At 40.0% G+C, this 20,941-nt stretch overlaps 1 protein-coding gene across 1 annotated transcript in view; it reads left to right on the top strand.

The window, feature by feature from the left end:
- Positions 1-12,854, top strand: part of NIN (ninein) — a 46,442-nt gene extending 33,588 nt beyond the window's left edge. Inside the window, 10 exon segments of the mRNA XM_086748720.1 lie at positions 91-306; positions 696-809; positions 1,868-1,990; positions 2,512-2,625; positions 3,359-3,505; positions 4,767-4,946; positions 5,488-5,637; positions 6,169-6,267; positions 9,584-9,775; positions 12,719-12,854. Coding sequence (XP_086604846.1) covers positions 91-306; positions 696-809; positions 1,868-1,990; positions 2,512-2,625; positions 3,359-3,505; positions 4,767-4,946; positions 5,488-5,637; positions 6,169-6,267; positions 9,584-9,775; positions 12,719-12,781 — 1,398 coding nt within the window. The 3' untranslated portion in view covers positions 12,782-12,854.
- Positions 12,855-20,941: the final 8,087 nt, after the last annotated feature.

Below are 20,941 nucleotides of genomic sequence, written 5' to 3'. Positions count from 1 at the left end.
CCTTTAATCACCTTAATAGAACGGAAATGGTTTTAAAATCTCATCCCCAGTGTAAAAGCAGGCATAACTGACACTGCTGTCCCAATGCAGGTGGCGGATCTGAAGACCAGAAACCAGCAGCTGGACTCTGAAAATACAGAACTTAGCCAGAGGAACTCCAAAAATCAAGCAGATGTGCAAGATCTGAATCAACAGCTGGCAAGGGTGCTGAAGCAAAAGGAAAGGGAAGCGGGAAAATGTACCCTGGAAGAGTGGGAAAAGGAGAGACTGGTACTGAAAGAGGAACTGGAAAACTCCAAAGTAAAGGTATGGGATTACGCTGTCTCTAGTATGAAACAATGGAACTTTTAGGAATGCCAGGAGCTATGGAATTAGCATCTCTTTCTTGAGTTGTGTGTGGTTTTTCAAAGCTGCACTTAGATCCTAAGTACGAGCCGCAAATGTACTGCATGTGGCAGTAGGGGTGGAAGGAAAGCAGAGCAGCAGCCAAAAGCAGGGAGGTAGAAGCCTACAAGTTTCTTGTAAATGGAGCTTAGCGATGCTAAATATTTACCTGCATTGTCCAGCATGCCTGTTCTGTTCCATCCAGTGCCATCCCAGCTCTAACCCATGTCCCTGGCTGCAGCATCCCCTGGTTAATCTTTGTTACCCTGTGCATCTCCTAAGTTGAAATCTGAGCCTTTTACTTTTTGCAGTCATCAAATATGGTGTCTTCCTTGGAGATGGAGCTGTCGAAAATGAAGGTTCAAGCTCATATGTTGGAGCAGGAGAACCACATCCTCAAGCAGGAACTCGAGAAGACGAAACAGGTACGGCATCCTATTTGAGTGCCATCAGGTAATGCTGGCTGTCTCAATGTGCCCTGCTCCTTGCTCGAGTTAGAAATAGTTTATTTTTAAAAAGGTCACAGCAGTAGGGGAATACAAATCCTCTTGAAACAGTCTCTGGGTACAATGCACAACTGTTCAGATAAGGTTGGTTTTGCTTAGCCTTTGCCAAAAGGTCTTCTGGAGTAGTGGATCTACAAAGACAGGCTTTGACCATGAAGACAAAGACTTAAAGCTCTAATCAAGGAATAGTCAGGGCTTTTCTAGTTTGTGCAGACGGGATAGGCAGGGGAACATTTTCCTGTGTAACTGCTGATACCCATATAGCTCTGTTTAAGGAGTGATCTATTCCAGCACGTCCTCTCGCAGAGAATTCCTATTGCTAAACCCATCTGGAGACTTTGACGTCTCACAACTTCTCAGGATAACTTCCTGAAGGGCTTGGTTATCGCCTGTATAAGCGCGGTTCAATTGGCTGTAAATACATGCTAATAAACATAGATAATGAAGGCTACAAATGAGTTAGCTCTCCTGATTGGGGCTCCACAAAGTCACTTTTTTTGCAGCGTAAAGCACTCATTTGATGCCCCCAACACTTAGGATAGATAATGGTCTTAAAAAGGAAAAGCAGATGAGGCTTGTTCACTAGAGAGTGGATTGTGGCTTGAGTGTAATTAAAGACCGAAGATTGAATGCGCAAAGACAGAGCAGCACAGGAGAAGGCAGAGTGTTAAGCTGAAGCACTGTGTCAAATGGGAAAAGGATCGGAAGTCAGCAGTGCAGTATTTTTAACCCGTTCACAGATGAGCAGAGTGAGACCAGCCCTAAAGCAAATCCAAGGAATCACGGGGCAGTTAGGAATCCTTAGCACTGCTGTTGTAGGAAGGATGCTCTGGGTCATACTCATACCAAACTGCAGTATGCTCCTCTCTCTCCTGCTCTGTCCCGAGTCGGATGCTGGGCGTGGAGGAGGAGAGAGCTTTCTGCAACGCTTCCATGCAAAATTCTGAAACACAACTGAGGGGGTTTGTTTTCCACAGCTGCCCAGATGTCCTGATCTCTCTGACCTCCAAAACGAAGTTTCGAGCTTAATAACTAAAAATGAAAAGCTGCAGAAAGAAAAAGAAGCCCTGAGTGAGGAATTAAACAGATGTATTGATAAGGTAAGGAAGAACTGCAAATCCCCATCACTACACATATGCTAGAACGGGCTGTTAAAATTCCTGTATCATTATCTGTATCACCCAAAACTACTTTGGATTTTTTTTTTCTTACCTTCAAGCCAGATAAAGCCTTAATTGCCACTGCCTTTTTTCCTAGCTGGTCTTAAAGAGAAAGCATAAACTCTAAAGCACAGCCTTACTGTAATTTGATTATGTAGAAAATTCCAAACATTGCAAGGAACAGAGGCTTGGATATAAATATTGCAGCAGGACAATGAAGACAGTGTTCTTGCACTTTTATTGCAACTCTACTGTATTGTAACTCTGAAAATGAGCACTGTAAATGCACGCTGTAAATAATGATCCCGTTGTGCGGAGATGCGGGCTGGGAGCGGAGGGGTTTTTTGTTTTCCTGTGTTTTCTTTGCGTAGCTGTAACTCCCTCTAGCTTAAGTCTCAAAGTCAAATGGAGTTAAAGAGAATCCTGAAGGAGCCAGGCGTACTGACATAATCTTGTTTCAGGTAGCTCAAGTAAGCTGCTTAGAGAATGCAATTGGCAGCTTGAAGCAGGAACAAAAGTCCTGGGAACAGCAGAGTCAGACACTGAAAACGCAGCTCACTGTTTCACAAGAAAAGGTATAATAATGACGTTTGTTATAGCCCTAAATCAAAAGCATTCTTTAAAAAAAAAAATCTCTTGTAGTGCTTTTTTTTTTTTTATAAAAAACAGCCCTCTTCTCATGCATGCAAAGATGTCATGCAGCTAAGAATGGCCGCTTTGATGGCTTTCAAAGTGACGTTCTTCAAGGACGAGAGGAAACTCGTTAAATGCTATGAGGGACTCTTTTCCCTGAGAACAAGCTATGTTGTTTTGCCTCTCCAGCCAAGTTCCTTTTGCCAATTCATTCTGTGCAGTTATTCCTAAAACACTGCAGAGGCTCTGCCGTTGCTCCTCGCTCTTCTGGCGGTGGCTCATCTCTCACCAGGCAGGAGAACGAAGGGCTATCTGCTTGGCTGATTACCCTGGCAGCTTCTTCTTGGCCATGGGCTGCCAGGAAGAATAAATAATTCAAGAAAAATCTCATCCAAGCATATGATAACAAATATCCAGGGCTGGAAGATGCATCTCTGTTGAATGCAGTGTTGTGGCTGTATTCAAAGCGGATGGCTACTAATTTGGAAAAGAAAGTTTTTTTTTAAAAAAATAACTTGGGATTTTTGGAGGAGGCTGTGAGCATTGTAACTTCTTTAATCCTTCCATCAGAGATCCAAAATATGTGTGATACGTGCTGCATACACATCCTAGCAGATCAAGCTGACAAGAAATCTTGGTCCAGCAAACGCCAAGCTGTGCTTCTGCTCATTACAGGCTCAGAGTCTAGATGAAGCGCTGCAAAACACTAACCTGCAAGTGTCCCGACTAAAATCTGACTTACGGGTGACGCAGCAGGAGAAGGAAACTCTTAAACAAGAGGTGATGTCTCTACACAAGCAGCTGCAGAATGCCAGTGAAAAGGTAACCATCTTCAGGTGCCTCAAAGTCGCTCTGCTTTGCATGCCAGGCTTTCCAGACACTAGTGCTCCCCTCTGTAGCCTGCTGCTGTAGCCAACTTATTTTTTTTTAGGTTGGCTTGTCCGCTACAAGGACGCAAATAGTGCTGCAGGCTTGAGCAAGTAGACTCTGAGTTACACAACTATCGATTTTTTTTTTTTTAATTATTTTTTGAGCAAGTGATATAATGTTCAAGGCCAGGTTGGCCGGGGCTCTGAGCAACCTGATCCGGTTGGAGATGTCCCTGCTCCTTGCAGGGGGGTTGGACTGGGTGGGCTTTGAAGGTCCTTTCCAACCCAACCCTTCTGTGATTCTATGATTAAAAAAAAAAAAAAAAGCTGAAAGGAAGTGGGTATAGAAAAAGTCGTATTTTAATGATGTTTTCTGTATTTAGTAGTTTTCCATTTAAAAATAGTTAACTATAATTAGTCTTGTCAGACTGTATATAATGTACAGATTTTAAACTTATTTTTAAAAAACTTTAAGTTTTGAACGTGAGGATGCACAATGATCAGTCCACCTCCTGAGTCTTCATTCTTCCCTGAAAGAAATCTTTTGTGCAAAAAAAAAAATTAAATAAATCTGTGGACAATGTATTAATCTACACATATCAAAACTATACATTTATTAACAGTTAAACTAATTGACAGGGGGGTCTGATTTTCAGTCAGACTTGGTTTTGAAACGCACAGTATCATATCAGCCTCTCTTAACTGATGAGGAACTGTAGCTGAAGGAGGTTGTAGACAGCAGTCTTGGGATTGGTATTATGAATTCAGTTACTAATTTGGCTTGTTTGCCATGTAATTAAGGAATATTTAATGTCCACATGGAAAATAGGCTGTTTCAGAATCGTACAACAGGAACTAAATTACAGCTATTACTGAATAATATATAATTCTGAGTTCTATTCTTTGCTTGATGAGGCTGTGAAATGGAGCACAAATTGCTTTTCGGTGTTGTTGAACTCCGTGCACTTACATCAGCCACGCCGTGCAAAGCTATTATCTGTGATTTTAGCGAAGGGAAGCGCTTTGGGTTTGCACTGTGATTAGCAAGTTGGGTTTCTTGGTGGAAAACGGCGCGTAGGCCTGGGAGGAAGATGGGAATCCTGTGACTTTAGAGTCTGCGGTTACGGAAAGCCTACTTAAAACCCACCTGAATAGAGAAAATGTCTGCTTCTTCTTTGTTTAAGGCCTAACCCTGCAATTCTGTCTGTCTTAAGAATCGGGTTCTAGAAGTGGCTGTGCCTTCCTCAGGGCTGCAGGACCAAGAGAGGCAACCGCACTGGGATGAACTGGACCAGCTGACGGAACAGCAGCAGCAGCGGCTCAGGCAGGAGAACGAAAGGCTGCAGAGAGAAGTCCAGAGCACGAAGGCAGACCTGGCTCACTCCAGGGAGAAGGTAACCCGAACAAGCTGACAGATCGCAGGGACAGCCCCCGCGTGCTAGGCAAAATGTCACGGATTCTTGTTCTGCAGCGGGTGATACAGGAGAGGAATGCTGCTCCTTAGTTTTGAATAGAAACACTTGCAGAAAGAATGCATAAGGGCATTGTTTTCCTTTTTATCTGCACTGAGTATGCAGACACTCATATGATGTTTCCAACAGCTCTTTTTTTAAAAGAAAATCCTGGTAACTCTTATCTAAGATTCCGGTCTGACTTTTAGTTAACACCCTTCAGTTTTTTTTCTTTCATAAAAACTTCTTCGTATTCCTAGCATTCTTCACGTTCAGTTTCTTGGCTCACAGTATTGGGCAGATTACAGGAAGGGGAAAGGGAAAGGCCTTTCGTTGCTCAAAGCTAAAATGTCAAAAATGTACCAGAACCTGTTATGAGTCCAAAATCACTCAGTGCTCAGTATTTCAGATGACGTAGATGCAGTTTGATTTGTTGAATGGTCTGGAATGTCTTGCCACATTTGTTCATCTCTGGTCTCTTTAGATCCGACAGCTGGAATCCGCTGTCCTTTCCCTAAAGCACCAAAAGCATCAGAGCCAGTCAGGTATCGTCAAAGCCATAGAGCAAGAGAAATTAAGCTTGAAGAGAGAGTGTGAGCAGCTTCAGAAGGAGTTGTCATCTGCAAACAGGAAGGTGAGTTTTAGATGGTAAATACGTGACTCAGTGCAGTACTTCCCATCTCTAAGAGCTAACGTGGGTAGCTGCAATTTTCTTCTTTTACTCTGCGCTCTTTGTCTCTTATGAATCCCTGGCCCAAGGAGCTGCCTGTCTCCTGTGCTTCTGCAGAGCGTGCAGGGTGGAAGTCTATGCCAATACACTGCAGGACTTCTACTCAGCGCGAGCAGTTCAGCGGTAGAAGATGGGAACCATAAACAAAACTCAGCCTGCTTAACTGCTCCGCAACACACAGCACTTGTATGCTAGCATTACCACTTTTAGATTAAAAATCAGTTACCCTGCCCATTCCTTGAAACTTGTGTCAGAGACGCTGTATAACGCCGTCTTAGACGTCACTTTAAGCAAAGAATTACGCTTGTTCCAATACTTATGTCTTTTCGTCTTGAATGGTCTTGATGTGCAGGGATTCATGACTTGCGTATTGGAAGAAAAACAGATAAAATAAGAAAGTATTATCTTTCTAAGGAAACTTCTTGTCTTTAATAGATCAGTCAGATGAATTGTCTTGAACGCGAACTGGAAACCAGCTCAGAAAATGACGGGCTAAGAAAAAAGCAAGTGAAACTGGATGATCAGTTAATGGAGGTACTTCTCAATCAGTGTTGACCATACTCATAGTGTGGGGCTTTATTGCTATCTCACTGAATCTATGAACTTAAAAATAACTTCTAGGTGTGTAGGAACAGAGGAAACTAATCTAAACTAGAATTAATCTCCTCTAATGCCTAATCTCATCTTTCATTATCAAGATGTCAAGTGTGACAAACGTGCTTCTCTGAAGCAGGTGGTTTATCGTAATTCACGTAAGGCTTCAGGTAGAAAAACAAATAGTGAAGAAATCTGCTTCTGTGCTTGAGGCAAGGCTAACACTTCCTAAAACATGTAACCTCCAGTTTCCTAACTAATATTTTTGCATAATGGTGCTCTTAATGTAGAAACCTGTGCTTATTTACTATGGGGATAACTTTCCAAATTTAAGACTTGGTGTCTTATCTAGATCGGGATAGAATGACAATTTACACAACTTGCTGCTACTCGAAAGGCATGAGGGAAAACTTCAGTTGAGATTCTTCCAAAGCCTGCTGTAAATGTGGATGTCTGCCCAGTACTGCTGGAGACGGATCGTGCTGGATGTTATGAAAACTGCGGAATTCTTAAGTGTCCTTGGCTTCAGGAACGGGCAAGCTTAACTGTGTTAAGTTAGCATGTTCCCCAAGGTCAAGCTAGACCTCAGAGTTGTCTCTCAGCAGTCTTGCCTAAATTTGGTGTTCTGAATTTGAGTCTAAAACAGAATATTTAAAAAAAAAAACCGAAAAAACCCAGTTTTGACTTGTTTGGTAAATCAAAGTATCTTCTGGATGAGGCTTTTACAACACTGCTTATTAATACACTTCATGTTTTTCATCAAGTGAGCAAATGGGAAACATGTTATGCTGAATATACGGTGTAATTAGCTGTAAATTATAAAGATTTGATGAGAAAAGATGAGATTTTGATAAATTACTGAAAGACTGTTTATATGCCCTGCGCTTTTATTTATATAGTCTTAATTAAGCTTTGGGAAAATTCCAAACACTGCTAAACCCTTTAGTATAAACGCCAATCATGGAATTGCACTTTCTCCTAAAAAAATGTATTTCAAACATGCAGGACTTTTGTTACTCCTGATAACACTTTCACAGCAGGTGTGTGTAACATTCACTTCGCACTTTATGACTTCTAACTTTCTCTTTTGTGCCTGTTCTCCTTTTGTTCGTGGCTAACCTGTCTAGAACTCAGTGGTTGGAACTAGCAGAGAAGGGTGCAGTTCTCTTTCTGAAATAGTGTGCGAAGGTAGAGCAATGATTTTTCAATGTACTACCATAGCATGGAACAAATATTTATTTCTTTTATGGATTTTTTTTTTAATTCCATGCATCTTCTAAGTAAAGAAGCCACTATTCATTTTTATGTAAAATTTTTACTCGGGCAGCTGCACTAACTTCTCCGTGGTTAGTATATCATGCAATTTGATTCTTTAGGGCAAGAAGTTGCATCTCTCTAAGGCATTGCCAAGAAAATAGAGAGAAATAATAAATTGTCTTCAAAAGGGATTAAATTGATTGTATGAAAATGAAAAGTGGCTCAACCCTGTCCTACTAACCCATTGACTGTGAGGCTTGAAGGTGTTTTCATATTTACCTCTGATCTCTGCATGCTTTGTCACCAGACTGTCAAGTGTTTCCGTAATATTGACTGATACGTGGTCACGCTCAGTGCCATCCCTAATAGTTTAGCAAGTTTGTTATTTTTCCACTTTTTTCCACAGAAGAATTCAGCAAGACTATGTAGTTTTTATTAGCCACACAATTGGTATTTATTTTTAAGATACTGTTACGTTAACTGACTGTCTCTTCAGCTCTTTCATTTGATACTTGTGTGCTTCACAACATTACAGGAAGCCCTAAACAAATTCCATCAAAAGCTCATTATTTTCACTGTTTATATTGTCATTGAAAGAACAGCTCCTTTACAGACAAGTTAATTCAAGGGAACCTCCTGATAGCTTAAAAAAAAAATACAAATAGTTTTATTTTAAAATACTTATAAACCTGTTTTCTGTTTACCTGGGCCAGCAGAGATGTACAGATGCTAACATGGCCAGAAGAGCTGCACCATTATGAAAAATGTTTATAGTTTATGTTATAGATGAGCTCAATAACTGAAATATGATTATGAATTGAGGCCTTGATTCTACCATTTGTGACAGGAAAACTAAAACCACTAACAAAATCTTATACGCCTCTTCCTAAGGGAACAGAGTAACTGGTTTTGAGATAATAAGTGAGAATTTTATGATGTGGTCATCTGAACTTTATGGGAAGAAAGTATTAATCTTATGCAAATTCAAGCTGCAAATCAGCTTTTCTGAAACATCAGGGGTTTTACGGTACAGTTCTGGTCTTTTTTTAGTATTACAACTGTCAGCTAGTCTTACCTGGATTTTACTTTAGTCTAGAAAAATGCTAATAGTCACATGAAACAGTCGTACTGTCGTCCGAAAGTTCATCTAATGCTGGGCCAGTTTATCCAACTTGGGCTCTCATGGTTGCAATGCTACCATAGGAAGGGAGATCCAGAAATGCCTTCATCCAGTAGACAAGTCTTTTTGTGAATGCAAGACTTCAATTTGGAATTAAACTACTTCAGATTACTACCTGCATCCGTATCTCCAGGGCCCCTCTGAGTGTACTTTCGCTTACGCAGAACAGACACTTAGGGGTCTCCAGACTTGCATCAAACTCCGCATGACTCGAATAAAATGTGTTAAAACTTCTACAGTGAGTAGTGAACACTGATATACGGGATTCTAAATACTGAATTCCGGATGTAATATAGCAGCTGGCATCAAATTACTTAAGTCATCATACATGACACTGAGAATTTGTTTTGCTTTTCAGAATGTTGTATCTCGATCCTAGATTAAAGACTAGAAATAATCTGCACTGGTGGACAACTTCTTCAGCCTGCCTCGTGCTAGTGCTCTCATTTGTAAATGGACGGTATTTTTCAAAGAGCTGCTGAGACAAAGGTTAAAATTTAAAAGGACTACTAAGTTCAAGCTCGCCACAGGCCCATTTAACTTTGATAGGATTTCATCAGAAACTCAGTGAATTTATAACTCGGGTCTGAAATTACGAATCAAAGCTCAGATTCCTTTAGAGTCCAGAACTGCACACGAAGATGCATCTTTTTTTCATTGGAAAGAGAAAAGCTGTCTATTTAGCTTCCGTTATTGAGTTCAGGCTTGTTTCTCTGGTGTACGAGAAATGGTTCTGGACTGACCTGATGTCCCTAGAAGACACCTTGTATGACTGGCAGTGCTGCTTTCTCCTGATGGCTCATTTTCTTGACTCTCCAGATGCTCCACTCAAGCGCCAGTGTGATGCTTAGCCATTCGCCGCACTCCCGGGAGCTCCAGCAGCAAGGCTGTGCCGTGGTGCCCAAGGAACAGTTCCTGCAGCTCCAACACCAGCTACTCCAAGCAGAGAGGAGGAGTCAACGTCTTCAAGAAGAACTTGAAAGCAGACCCTCTGCAACAAACATGCAACAGGTAAAGCTCTCATTACTCTGCAAGGTACAACTTTTAAAGGATATCTGGTTAGTTGTCTTTTTTTTTTTTTTTTTCAATTCTGATCCGTTCTCTGTTTATGCCAGTTCAAAAATTAAAATTAAAATTCATTCTGTCAAAGATAAGTACAAATAAAACCTGTTATTTAGCATATTTAGCTTGAGCCGTAGCTTGATTCTGACATCCTCTTAATCTCCTTGAAATAAAAACCACTCCCATCCACATTCAACTGGCTTTTCTCCTTCTGCTCCATGTGCAGTAAGTGTCTATAGGTTTTGTTTTGTTTTCTTTACTTAATATCCATGTCTGGAAGCTTTGTTTTAAAAAATACACTATATGTATTGCACAAGCACATACCCATCACACGTAAAGTACTAGTTTGGGCTGGTGCTGTCACGTGGAGGTCTGTCGGCTGCAGCAGAGCATAATACAAACAAATTAATCCTTTTTATAAGGTCAGCCTATCTTCATTATTTGGCCAGAAGACAAGACATTGTTTGGAGAAGACTGTTATTGTTATACAGAAACTTCAACATTGGCATTGCTGAGGAAAAACAATCTAATTCCAAGGAAGATTACAGCCACTGCACATACTGGGCAAAGTCACTTGTAGTGTTGCTTTGGATTTTTAACATGCAAAAGTGAATTACAGGCAATCGGTAGAAAAGTCGGCATCTCCCATATAAAATTACTCTTGGGGACTAGGATTGCCAAATGACTCTTCTCTTGGAAAAGTAACCAGATCTCTAAATCTCTAAAGCTTTGGCTCAGGCCATAGGTTTTAAAATAATATTACAGCTTTATCTTATGAGAAAAGAAAAAGCTCTAAATAACTTAGATAAAAATGCTAACATTTTTATTGATCTGTTAGCAGAAAAAAAAAAAATTACCTTTTAAACTCAGATTGCAGTTACACTTTAAAAAAAAAATAAGAGCAAGATTTTGATGCTCAAAAATCTCTGAACAGTTAGTAGGGTATTCTGGATAAAAAGGTATTGTGGAGAGAGTATATGCAGTAATAGTTTCTAAAGTTTCCAAGGCTTGGAATAAGAATTCTTTTTTTAAGAAAGGTAGAAAATCAAAGAGTTCTTCCCAAAAAAAGAACTTAACAACAAATGATATAGGATAAGTAAAAATAAATCAATTGTAAGGTTCTCTCACTTCCAGCTGACTCCCAACAGAAGTGCATTACCACAGGCTGATGTACTTGGTCAAGCTGAATGGAAATTAGAGCGTGCGCTCTAATTTTGAAATCAATAAAAGCCATATTACAGCAGTAGCATCTGCAAATGAATGTGCTCTGTATTGCATTAGGAGGGATGACTTTGTAATTTGGCCTTTGAAAGCCTGAGAAACAATTTGCAAACTCGTCACATCCTGGAACTGAGACTTCTACAGATAAATCACTTCTACATTTCCTGTAAAAGCTTTTTATTCTGGAAAGCTTCATGAATTTAAAAATACTTTGAGAGGCTTTGCAAATATTTGCTGTCAATGCACTAATGCACTTGGTCCTCTTTTTTTTTCTACTGCTCTTTTTTTTTTTTTTTTTTTTTTTTTTTTTGCTTAAAGTGAGTGGATATTCCAGTTTATAACATGTCCTACAGCTTTTTTTTCCATGGGCTTTACTAGCTAACTTTCTAAAATCATTATTAAACACATGCATTCTACAACTATAAACAAGGCCAAATTTGTTTTAGTTTGTCTCAACTGTGACATTTCTGTAAGCCCATCTTGTTTTAATTCTCAGTGTTGATTTTTCTTCATCATCCTGATTTCTAGGATTAGTTGAGCTTATGTCCATTTTAATGTCCCCTTTAGCACCTTGAAAAATTGCATCCTAATCCCTCTTCATCACCTTTTCACCAGTGAGTACAACGTCAGGTTATCTCCACGCTTTCTGTGTAAATTTAATCACCTAGTTTTGCTGCTTTGCACTTTGCAGCTTTCTTAGCTCCTGAGTCCTTCTGTGTAATAAGGTATCCAAAGTTATCCCCCTCCTTTTGGGAATTTTTTTTTTTGTGTTCATCATGCTTTGCAATTTTCATTGCTTTTTGATCATGGCTATGGTGGTCTGCGTTCTCATGCATTTTACAGTAAGTTTTGGGCAATCGTCCTCCAAAGGCTACTGTCATACATTCAACTTTCACTAAATTAAAGTTCCTGAACCTTTTCTACTGTGTTAACCTATCTGGACTCTTCTAAATTCCAAATGATTTTGTGCGATGTCCAGTGCTGTGATTCTTACCTGCTGCCCAGTACCACTCGCTGCACTTGTTCCCATATTCCTTGCTCAATACTGGATTTGGGAGCTGTTAACGACCCAGTCTTTTCCTAAGTTGTCTTAGAACTAACAAATATTTTTGCTCAGAGTGCTTAGAGTTGCTCAAGTTCCCGTTTCTTCAGCTTTTTATTTGAAAATTCAAACCACCTCAGACCAACAGCGTGTTCACCTGTCTCGGGAGAAGACTTACAACTAGGTTTCAAATAGAAACGCAAATTCTTTCAAAGGAGGTCAGTTGGGCTACATTTTTCACAAATATTCTTCAGCAATCTGTGATATTAAAAATAAATATATATACAGTGGCAGATTATTTCTTCTAAGAAACTGAACTGCTTTGCTAATTGAAGTTCAGCACTGCCACTGATGCTTTTAAATCCTCCAAAAAACATGGATGAGCCATCTAAAGAGTCCCTGCATCTAGAAAATGCATCCTGAATATCTCCTCAGTTGCATTTCTGTAGTGCTAATGCTAGTATTTAGAGAAATCCAGTATGTGATACTTTGCATGTTTTCTTTCGTGTGTGTTTTTGTTTGTCTCGCGTTGCTTGCTTCGCTTATATTGGCGGTTTGCTTTTTAACAAAGTATTGAAAAGAAAATCTGGATATCAGGGTGAAGTATCCCACTTGCCTTCTTTCTCTAGGCCTTGCTACCGGAGCAGCGAGCAGTGCATGCAGATTCCTACCGGAGGATCGGGCACCTCTGACAGCTTGGCTGCTTACGATCTCATTCCTTACCATGATAAACACACACAAACACACGAACTGGCATAAGCTGAGAAACTTGAGGATCAAATTATTTTCTGGTTTTTATAAAAAAAAAATAACAAAAAAATGTCTCCACAGTGTTATTTCCTATTTTATTTCCTATTTATTTGCCTAGAAGCTATTTTGTGAAAGTTTATAAGTTGTCTTTAATTTGTTACAAATACTTTTTATTTATGTTATTTAAAATGTGGAGATGTTCAGTGTGGAAAGAGACTATTTTTCTCAAACGGTACTAATTTTATATGAGATCTGAAGAAAATCTGGGGTATTTATACTACATTTTTGTATAAGATGTATAAACTTTTTTAACAGGGGAAAGATGACAACTTTTTTGATGTAAATGAAAAATAAAATTTTTTTAAACATAATGTCTCTTGTCTTAATAGTATCACTAATTTCAGCTTTATGAACAAGAAATAAGGAATTTTAGGCAAAATATTTGTCCGTGATACTGAGCATTGTTATATCAGGGCTTCTGGGAAGGTTTTGTGCTTAAGTTCAGATACTCAGCTTCTCTTTAGCAGATGTACCTGCACATTGGAGAGACTCTTCAGCAGGGCCTGTTGTGACAGGACTGGGGGTAATGGGTTTTAATATCCAGTCTGAATCTACCTCCCTCTATTTTAAGAAAAAATTTTTTATGCTGAGGGTGGTGGAACACTGGCCTAGGTTGCCCAGAGAGGTGGTGGATGCCCCATCCCAGGAAACATTCCAGGCCAGGTTGGCCGGGGCTCTGAGCAACCTGATCTGGTTGGAGATGTCCCTGCTCCTTGCAGGGGGGTTGGACTGGGTGGGCTTTGAAGGTCCCTTCCAACCCAACCCTTCTGTGATTCTATGATTTAAGAAAAGAATTTGCATAGGACATGAGCATATTCTGCTGCTGTGGCCATAAATTTAAAAGGCAGTGCCAGAAAAGGGAAAACTATTAACATGGTTGTTTCTTGGATAACATTCCAAGTTTTTCTTTTGTCTCCAATTACTAGACTGAAGTAGATTTTATAATACTTGAAGAAGTCAGCAAAGCACCTCTTTAAGGCCTATGATTTTTCTAGTTGGGAGCCATGAACCATTTCAGCTGTTTGCTTTCAAAGATCTTTTTCCTTTCTAATGGCCTTAAAGCTGGCTTCTCCCATTAAACATGAAATAATATTAAGTTAGATAGAACATGCTCAAATACCTTTAAGCCAAAAAACAGGGATCACAGGTACTGAGACCATTATAATGCTTAGTTTCCACATAACTACTCACTCAAGGTTCCTGCAGCCACTACGAAGTGTAATAGTCAGACGTGCTCTTCAATTCTAATCAAATTACAAAAAATAGCTCAAGGTAACTTGGCTAGAAAGTCCCCTGCAAGTTATGCTTAATCTGGAAAAATATCCAGTCCAGCAATGCTGTAAAACTGCTTTCTAAATGACTCTAATGTCACTTTTTTTCTTTTTCTTTTTTTTTTTTTCCCTTTTCCCCACAAGCTAAGTGATCATATAACCCTATCCATAGACGTAAGGCATTTCTGGTGTTACAACAAATAAAACGTGGAGTGGGATTCAGTCACTCCCCTAAGGGGTTCTTTCTCAAGTGGTGTAGATGAAGTGCTCCTCCCCCAGTTTTTCATTTATCGTCCCCGACATGTGTCAAGGTACTTTGGCTTTGAAGGTATTTCATTTTGGGGAGAAAGTCAGTGCTTTCTCACCATTAAGCTTCTCAGATGACTTCCTGGAATTGGAGTAACCAGCTAGCAATGAACTAAAGAATCCCTTTCCCTGCAGTCAGTGACAAGCTTCCTTGTAGTTCCTGGTGTTTCTAATTTTTTTCTAATTTATTTGGGAAAATTTCACTCAACTGTTGGTGTAACGGGCACTCTCATGACACTGAGTTCCTATGCTTTTAGTTAAACTGTCTGTTCCCTCACTGAAAAAAAAGATTAAAAGCATTTTAGAGTTACTATTTGGGAATATTAGTTACCAATAACTAATCTTAAAAACTGTAAAAAATCAAATTTGGGATAGTAGCATCCTACTTTTTTAGGATATTACTCAATTTCAAGGGGTCTTTGGCATGGGAGAGTTATGCTATCAAACTAACATGCCCCTATAACTTCACCTTTTTGTTTGTTTGTTTTCTAAAATCATTACGATTTTGATTGCTATTTTGTTTCCCACATTCAACAGAAATATGGCAGCACCTAAGAACCAGAAAAGGAAACTATCCAGATATGACTATCACAGTCCAGACAAAAACTTAGACTTTTCTATCAATTCTCCCTAGATCTGGTAATCCCATGTCTAACTTAGACTTGGAAAACTAGTTCAATGCTGTGAGTGTCCTTTAAATGTTGCCATAATATTGTGCTTCCATGAATAGTTTATTAGCTTAGTCAGCTCTTTAAAATAGGCTCAAATGTAGAGTGCCAGTAATTTTTTTATTTTTTTTTATTTTTAAGCATAAACTGAAAAAAAAAAAGGAGGCTGGTGAATGTGAACTAGTTTTTGTTAACTGATTCTCACATCAATGTTGCTTTTCAGGGGGGTCATGAGCAGCTTCTAAAAATGATGGAAGAACGTATGATGGATGTTGAACAGAAACTAAGGCTTGTGAAGAGGCTTCTCCAAGATAAAGTGAATCAGCTGAAGGAACAAGTAAGCGTTCTTCCTCTCTTCCTCAAATCATCCCATTACTTCTGTAAACAACTAAGCGGGCAAAAGCTGCCAAGCCATTCTTGCTTAGGATAAAGTTAAAGGTGCTTTCCTTTTTCTTTAAATGCTTCTGAGCAGAAGTGCAGCATGTTTGCCCAAAACTTCCTAAAATTCCAAACTGGGTACTGAATCCACCACTCATGAATTTGCTAAAAGCTATGCTTGTTTGGTATGCTGATGCACTTAAAGTCAGGAAACAAACATCATATTCTGGCCAAGTATCTTAACTGGAAAAGTTGCTTAGAAAAGGAGGAAGAATAATTTCCTGAAGAGTATAGACAGGATTACTGTACGATTATTGATTTCTTGACGCCCCCTGTCCCAACACGCCCTTTGCTTGACATGGTTTTGGGGTTTTTGTTCTTGCCCTGGTCTCAGAAGTCCTCAACAGTGTAGGAGAAGGTGACTTTTGAACACTTGGGCGTGACATGATAACAATATCTGTTTTCTACTGAGGTACAGTCTCTTCTTTCACGTTAAGGAAGGTGGTAGTTTTATAGGAGGAGCTGGTGGTCCAAACCTTGGAGGAAGTATCTCTCTGGGATCATGGGGCTGGTGGATCCTCTGGTGAACTAGACTTATCCTTAGAGGACCAACGCTATAAAGCAGTACTCATCGAACAAGATTCATTTGAAGCCCTCTGTCATCTGCCTCATCTCCTTACAAAGTCTTTCCAGTTTCAAAATATTCACAGTATCTATAACAACTCCACAAACACACAGGTTTTTAACAAAGAAACATAAGATGAATGGCTGGGTTGTCTTCCTTTCACATTTGAGTTACGATAAACACATTCACCTACTTTGCCAGCACTGTTCTTGCTTTTAATTATTTTTTATTTTTATTTTGCTTTTAAATTGCTGAGTAATTATGTTCTATTTACAATTCAGCTTTCCAAGAACACTAAAGCAGATGCAATGGTCAAGGATCTCTATGTTGAGAATGCACAACTGCTGAAGGCTTTGGAGATGACAGAACAGCGGCAGAAAACTGCTGAGAGGAAAAACTATTTACTGGAAGAGAAAATTGCCAACCTCAATAGAATAGTAAAGAACCTGGCATCCCCATCATTTAATTCAGCATCTGAGATAAGGTTATAGCAAAGCCGTCAGGTCTGCCACAGTCCCATGCACTTTACTGAAATATTAATATTTCAGCTTTTCACTGTGTTGCCTTTTTGTATTGATGAGTTTTAGTTAAGAGATGCCTCCAAGGAGAGGACACAGCTAAATCCCAAACCAGACACTGCCAGAACTTTTATTTCCAAACTGTTTTTCTGCTAAGTTTTGCCTGAAAGTAATCTTCACTATGTAAAAAATGACATATGTTTTTCTAGGTTAACTTATTTTGATACTTTGGTTTTAATTTAAAATATAAATTCTGCATTTACTGTACAGAATTGATTATTCCTATCTAGATTGAAACCAAAGTCTAATGGAAACTTCTGTTACTGAATTCAGAACTTTAAAATAGTTTTGGCTTTCTCAAATACTTCATGGTCCAAACCTAGTAATATTGATGGGTCAGTCAACACTGTCAGTACAATTGGTGTTGTACTGGTGTTGTACTGGTGTTGAAAGCAAGGCCGTTGATACGGTTTGTGTCCTACAAACTGATTCTGGTTTCTGTAAAGCAATATGCTCCACCTTACGCATTCTGGGTTAGTCTTCATGGCTGTTTCTCTGCAGAGCTCAGAAAAAAAAAAAAATTCTTAAAAATATGTAAATAGACTACTGCCTCCAACTAACCGTAACAGTATTTCATCTGAATAATTTTCCCAGCTGGGAAATAAAGACTACTATGGGTTGTTTAGGTTTTTTTAGCTGTGCTGCCAGATGACTTAAAAATTATAGAGGCCTTAATTTTGGAAATAAGTTATACTAAACAAAGGAAGAGTCACTAAGCAGAAGTGAAGATGTGAGGTTTGTTTATAGAATTTTTAAATTCAGTAAAGCAGTGGAGTATGTTTATTAAACAACTGGCAGAAGAATGAAGAGGGGGACTTGAGTGATTTCTTCAGTGAACTCGTGTCATTAGGCCTCACAAACACAGACCTTTGTCATTAACGCAGTGTTTGTTTTGACCTGAGCGATAATTTGGAAAGGCTTGTCCTTTGTAGTAGGCCCTAGTACAGAATCGAAGTTTGTCATTCATTGTGAAGAAACATATTCAATATGAATATGAAGAACTCAGGGAGTAACAGCCTGAATTAGCTTCCTTCACCATTATAAATGTGGATGTTCATGTCAATAGATGAAGATAAATGCGTGTTAGGAAAAGTAGGATAAACCAAGTGGTATTTGGAGGAGTATTACTTAGTACTCCTAGGCCAGCACGCAGAAGCGCTGTGATCATGAAGATCGAAGAGCACCAAGGTTCGTAAGCACAGCTAATAGATCTTGTTTGATCCGCGGATGAGGCTGGGGAAATGCGAGTTTTCTGGGAACACCTTCAAAATCAAGACGGGTCTGACACAGAAGCAGCTGAGTAAGAGCTTGCGTGCTGAAATGCTTGTATAGAACCTGCAAATAGTCTAAATGCCCTGCAAATGCCTTGCCTCCACCAGACCAGTGAGACACGCTTAAACAATGTAAATAAAACTGGTGAACGGAGCCATACTGGCAATACTTGAAGCCGGCCCTCTTTACATGTGCATGAATTGAGAATGCAGACGAAGAGGGTGAGCTGTTCTGTCTCTGAGACCACTAGCAAGGTGACAATTCTGACAGGATTTATAATGAGCCAGAAGTCCCCCAGAAACCGGGATAAAACTGCCTCCAACCTGTGGAGTAACCTATGGAAAATGAATGTTACCCCGTACTGATTAGCATGTGGCTGTAGGAGATGCTACCTCTGTCCGCGTGGTTACTCACTAATTTTGGAGGCCTGAGGGACTGAACTACAGGGTATGACCTCCTCTCCTCCTCCTCCGTTGCTTTTTGCAGGCAACACAGTGGAAATGGAAATACAATCATGTAAGAACATGTTGGAGTATCACAAAGTCCTTGTAAATTATCTCACTGCTATGCTATTCGAAATGCCTCTGCTGGGTATTTCCCGAAGTAATCTCAAATTCAGGGAGTTGCATATCCTGCTTTTCAGAGGCTGCAAAAACTTTTGCACAAATTTGACGTGTCAGGTTGACAAATTGCATTGATACGAATCACAGCTTTTAAAAATTTGAAGTAGTGAGATCTTCTTTCTTTTAATATTAATCAGTAAGTGGTATAAATTGTACTAAAGCTCTGCGTGTGGGCAGCATGTTGGCAATACGGTCATTGAGCACACCCTAAAACCTTCCCTCTGCTACAGAAATTAGCAGAGTTTCAAAATACTTTCAGGAAACGATGTAAATGAGGTTCCGCTGATCAGAACTGTATTTGGAAAAATATTATTAGCTAGTACATTTTAACACTGCTTCATATCTTGACTTTTTTTTTTTTTTTTCTAATGCTCAGTCTGTGACCAAAGTCTGAACATGGGGAATGAGCACTTCACTTCAACTATTGTGGAATTAATTTCACATCACTCAATTTTAAAGGCTAGACTACTTAACTAATTATTTTAATTACCAGGGGTTTATAAAGTAAACACACAGACATTTCTAGAGCACAGTACCAAAAAGGAAGCCCAGATGTTGGGATACAAGGGAGAAACAGAGAAAAAGGATTTTGACTTCTCCCTTTCTCACTCTATCCCATCTTCCTCTACTTTTGTTTTCACTTCAATTAAAAAAAAACAAAGTTAACCTAGCCACTGGAGAGAGGAGGAGGAGGAAAATGTTTGGCAAATATTTTTTAGACCAAACTCCAATTTCACTGGAATACTCGTGTGAATTAATTCTCAGAAGTGCCTTTTGTAATTCCATACTCCAGAGCCTTTCTGTACTGTACTGTTTTGGTTGCCACAGGACAATTCAGGACCATCCCTTCCCAAGCGGAGGGAACACGAAGGTAGCGCTTCTTAGAAACAGCGTCGCCTTGCTTCTCGGTTCATTGTGTCGGCTCAGATCAGCAGCTAGTTTTACAAAGTCCAGGCTACTGAAAATAAGCGTATGAACGTGTAATTTATTAAGCATTAGTGGTCTTTTGTGCATGAATGTGTCTCCTATGCAGCGTAGGCATTTTAAAGATACCAAAGTATTTAACGGTATTGCACCAGTCAAAAGTCACTGAATTTCTAGGCCTCATTCATACAACAGGTCTTGCCAATTAAGATATTAACTACTTTGTTACCAGAAGGTGTTTAAAATGTTTTCAACTCTTGCTTTTTTGAATCACTGTGAAAATAAAGGCACGTGGATATCTAGGGCTGGGAGTTTTGGAAGAAGAGAGACCTCAAGTTAAATTTACGTGTGCTGAATTCACACCGTTGAAGCGCTATTTGTCAATTTAAGAGTGATTTAACAGTACACATTGTCGCACATTCTTCAATTACTACTTTAAACACAAGGAAAATTGAATTATTTGACTTCTGAATGGAAAAAAAAAACCAAAAACCAAACAAAAAAGATAGTAACATATTTGATTTTAGCCAGATGATATGTAAGGTAGAGCAGGGGACAGTCTGGGTCTGTCAAGAGTAAAATCCTTTTGTTTACTTTCAGCAAATGCCGTCACTGCCTCTCAGGTTTTCCATCATGTACCTGTTGTCTCCTGTCTGGTGTCAGATGCCGGCATTTCATGACAAATGACTTGTGTATAAATGAAAACAATTCTGTATTTTTTTTCTATCGAGTTTGTTTTGTTCCAGTGTAATGTATTGTCCTTACAACATCATGTAAAACTGAAAGATGAACCAACTTACATGTTATTTATAATGAATGTAAAAAAAAAAGGTACTATATGATCCATAGTTGTGTCTTTTTTTTTTGTTTTAAATGCAAGATGAACATTCCAGGCCAGGTTGGCCGGGGCTCTGAGCAACCTGATCCGGTTGGAGATGTCCCTGCTGCTGGCAGGGGGGTTGGACTGGGTGGGCTTTGAAGGTCCCTTCCCACCCAAACCACTCTGTGATTCTGTGATTCTTTAAAACTCAATTATTTGGGTAACGGCTGTGCAAGGCCTGTGCTGTCCGCTGATGAGGGAGCTCCCGCGGGGCCCGTCCTTCCCCTGCCAGCGAGGCAGCGGAGCCACCCCGTCCCTCCCCCTCCAGCTGAGGGGGCTCCCCGCACCCAGGCGGCCGGCGGCGGACCCGCCTTTCCGCGCGTGGGGCCGTGTTTCGGTGCGTGGGGGCCTCCCGCGCTTCCCTTCCCGCCGCGGGCCCTCCCCGCCGCAAGGGGGCGCTGTTTCACCACCACCCACCCACCCCCCCCCCCCCCCCCCACACACCCCGGAGGGCGGAGGCCGCTTTCCCACAACCCCCCGCGCACCGGTCCCGCCGCCGCTGTGTCCCCGTTCCCCC

The sequence above is a fragment of the Chlamydotis macqueenii genome, chromosome 5 (genome assembly GCF_036417535.1).
Source record: "Chlamydotis macqueenii isolate bChlMac1 chromosome 5, bChlMac1.mat, whole genome shotgun sequence".
NCBI classification, from domain to species: Eukaryota; Metazoa; Chordata; class Aves; order Otidiformes; family Otididae; genus Chlamydotis; species Chlamydotis macqueenii.
Note: the sequence above shows the minus strand (reverse complement) of the source record. Positions and strands in the feature narration are given on the sequence as shown.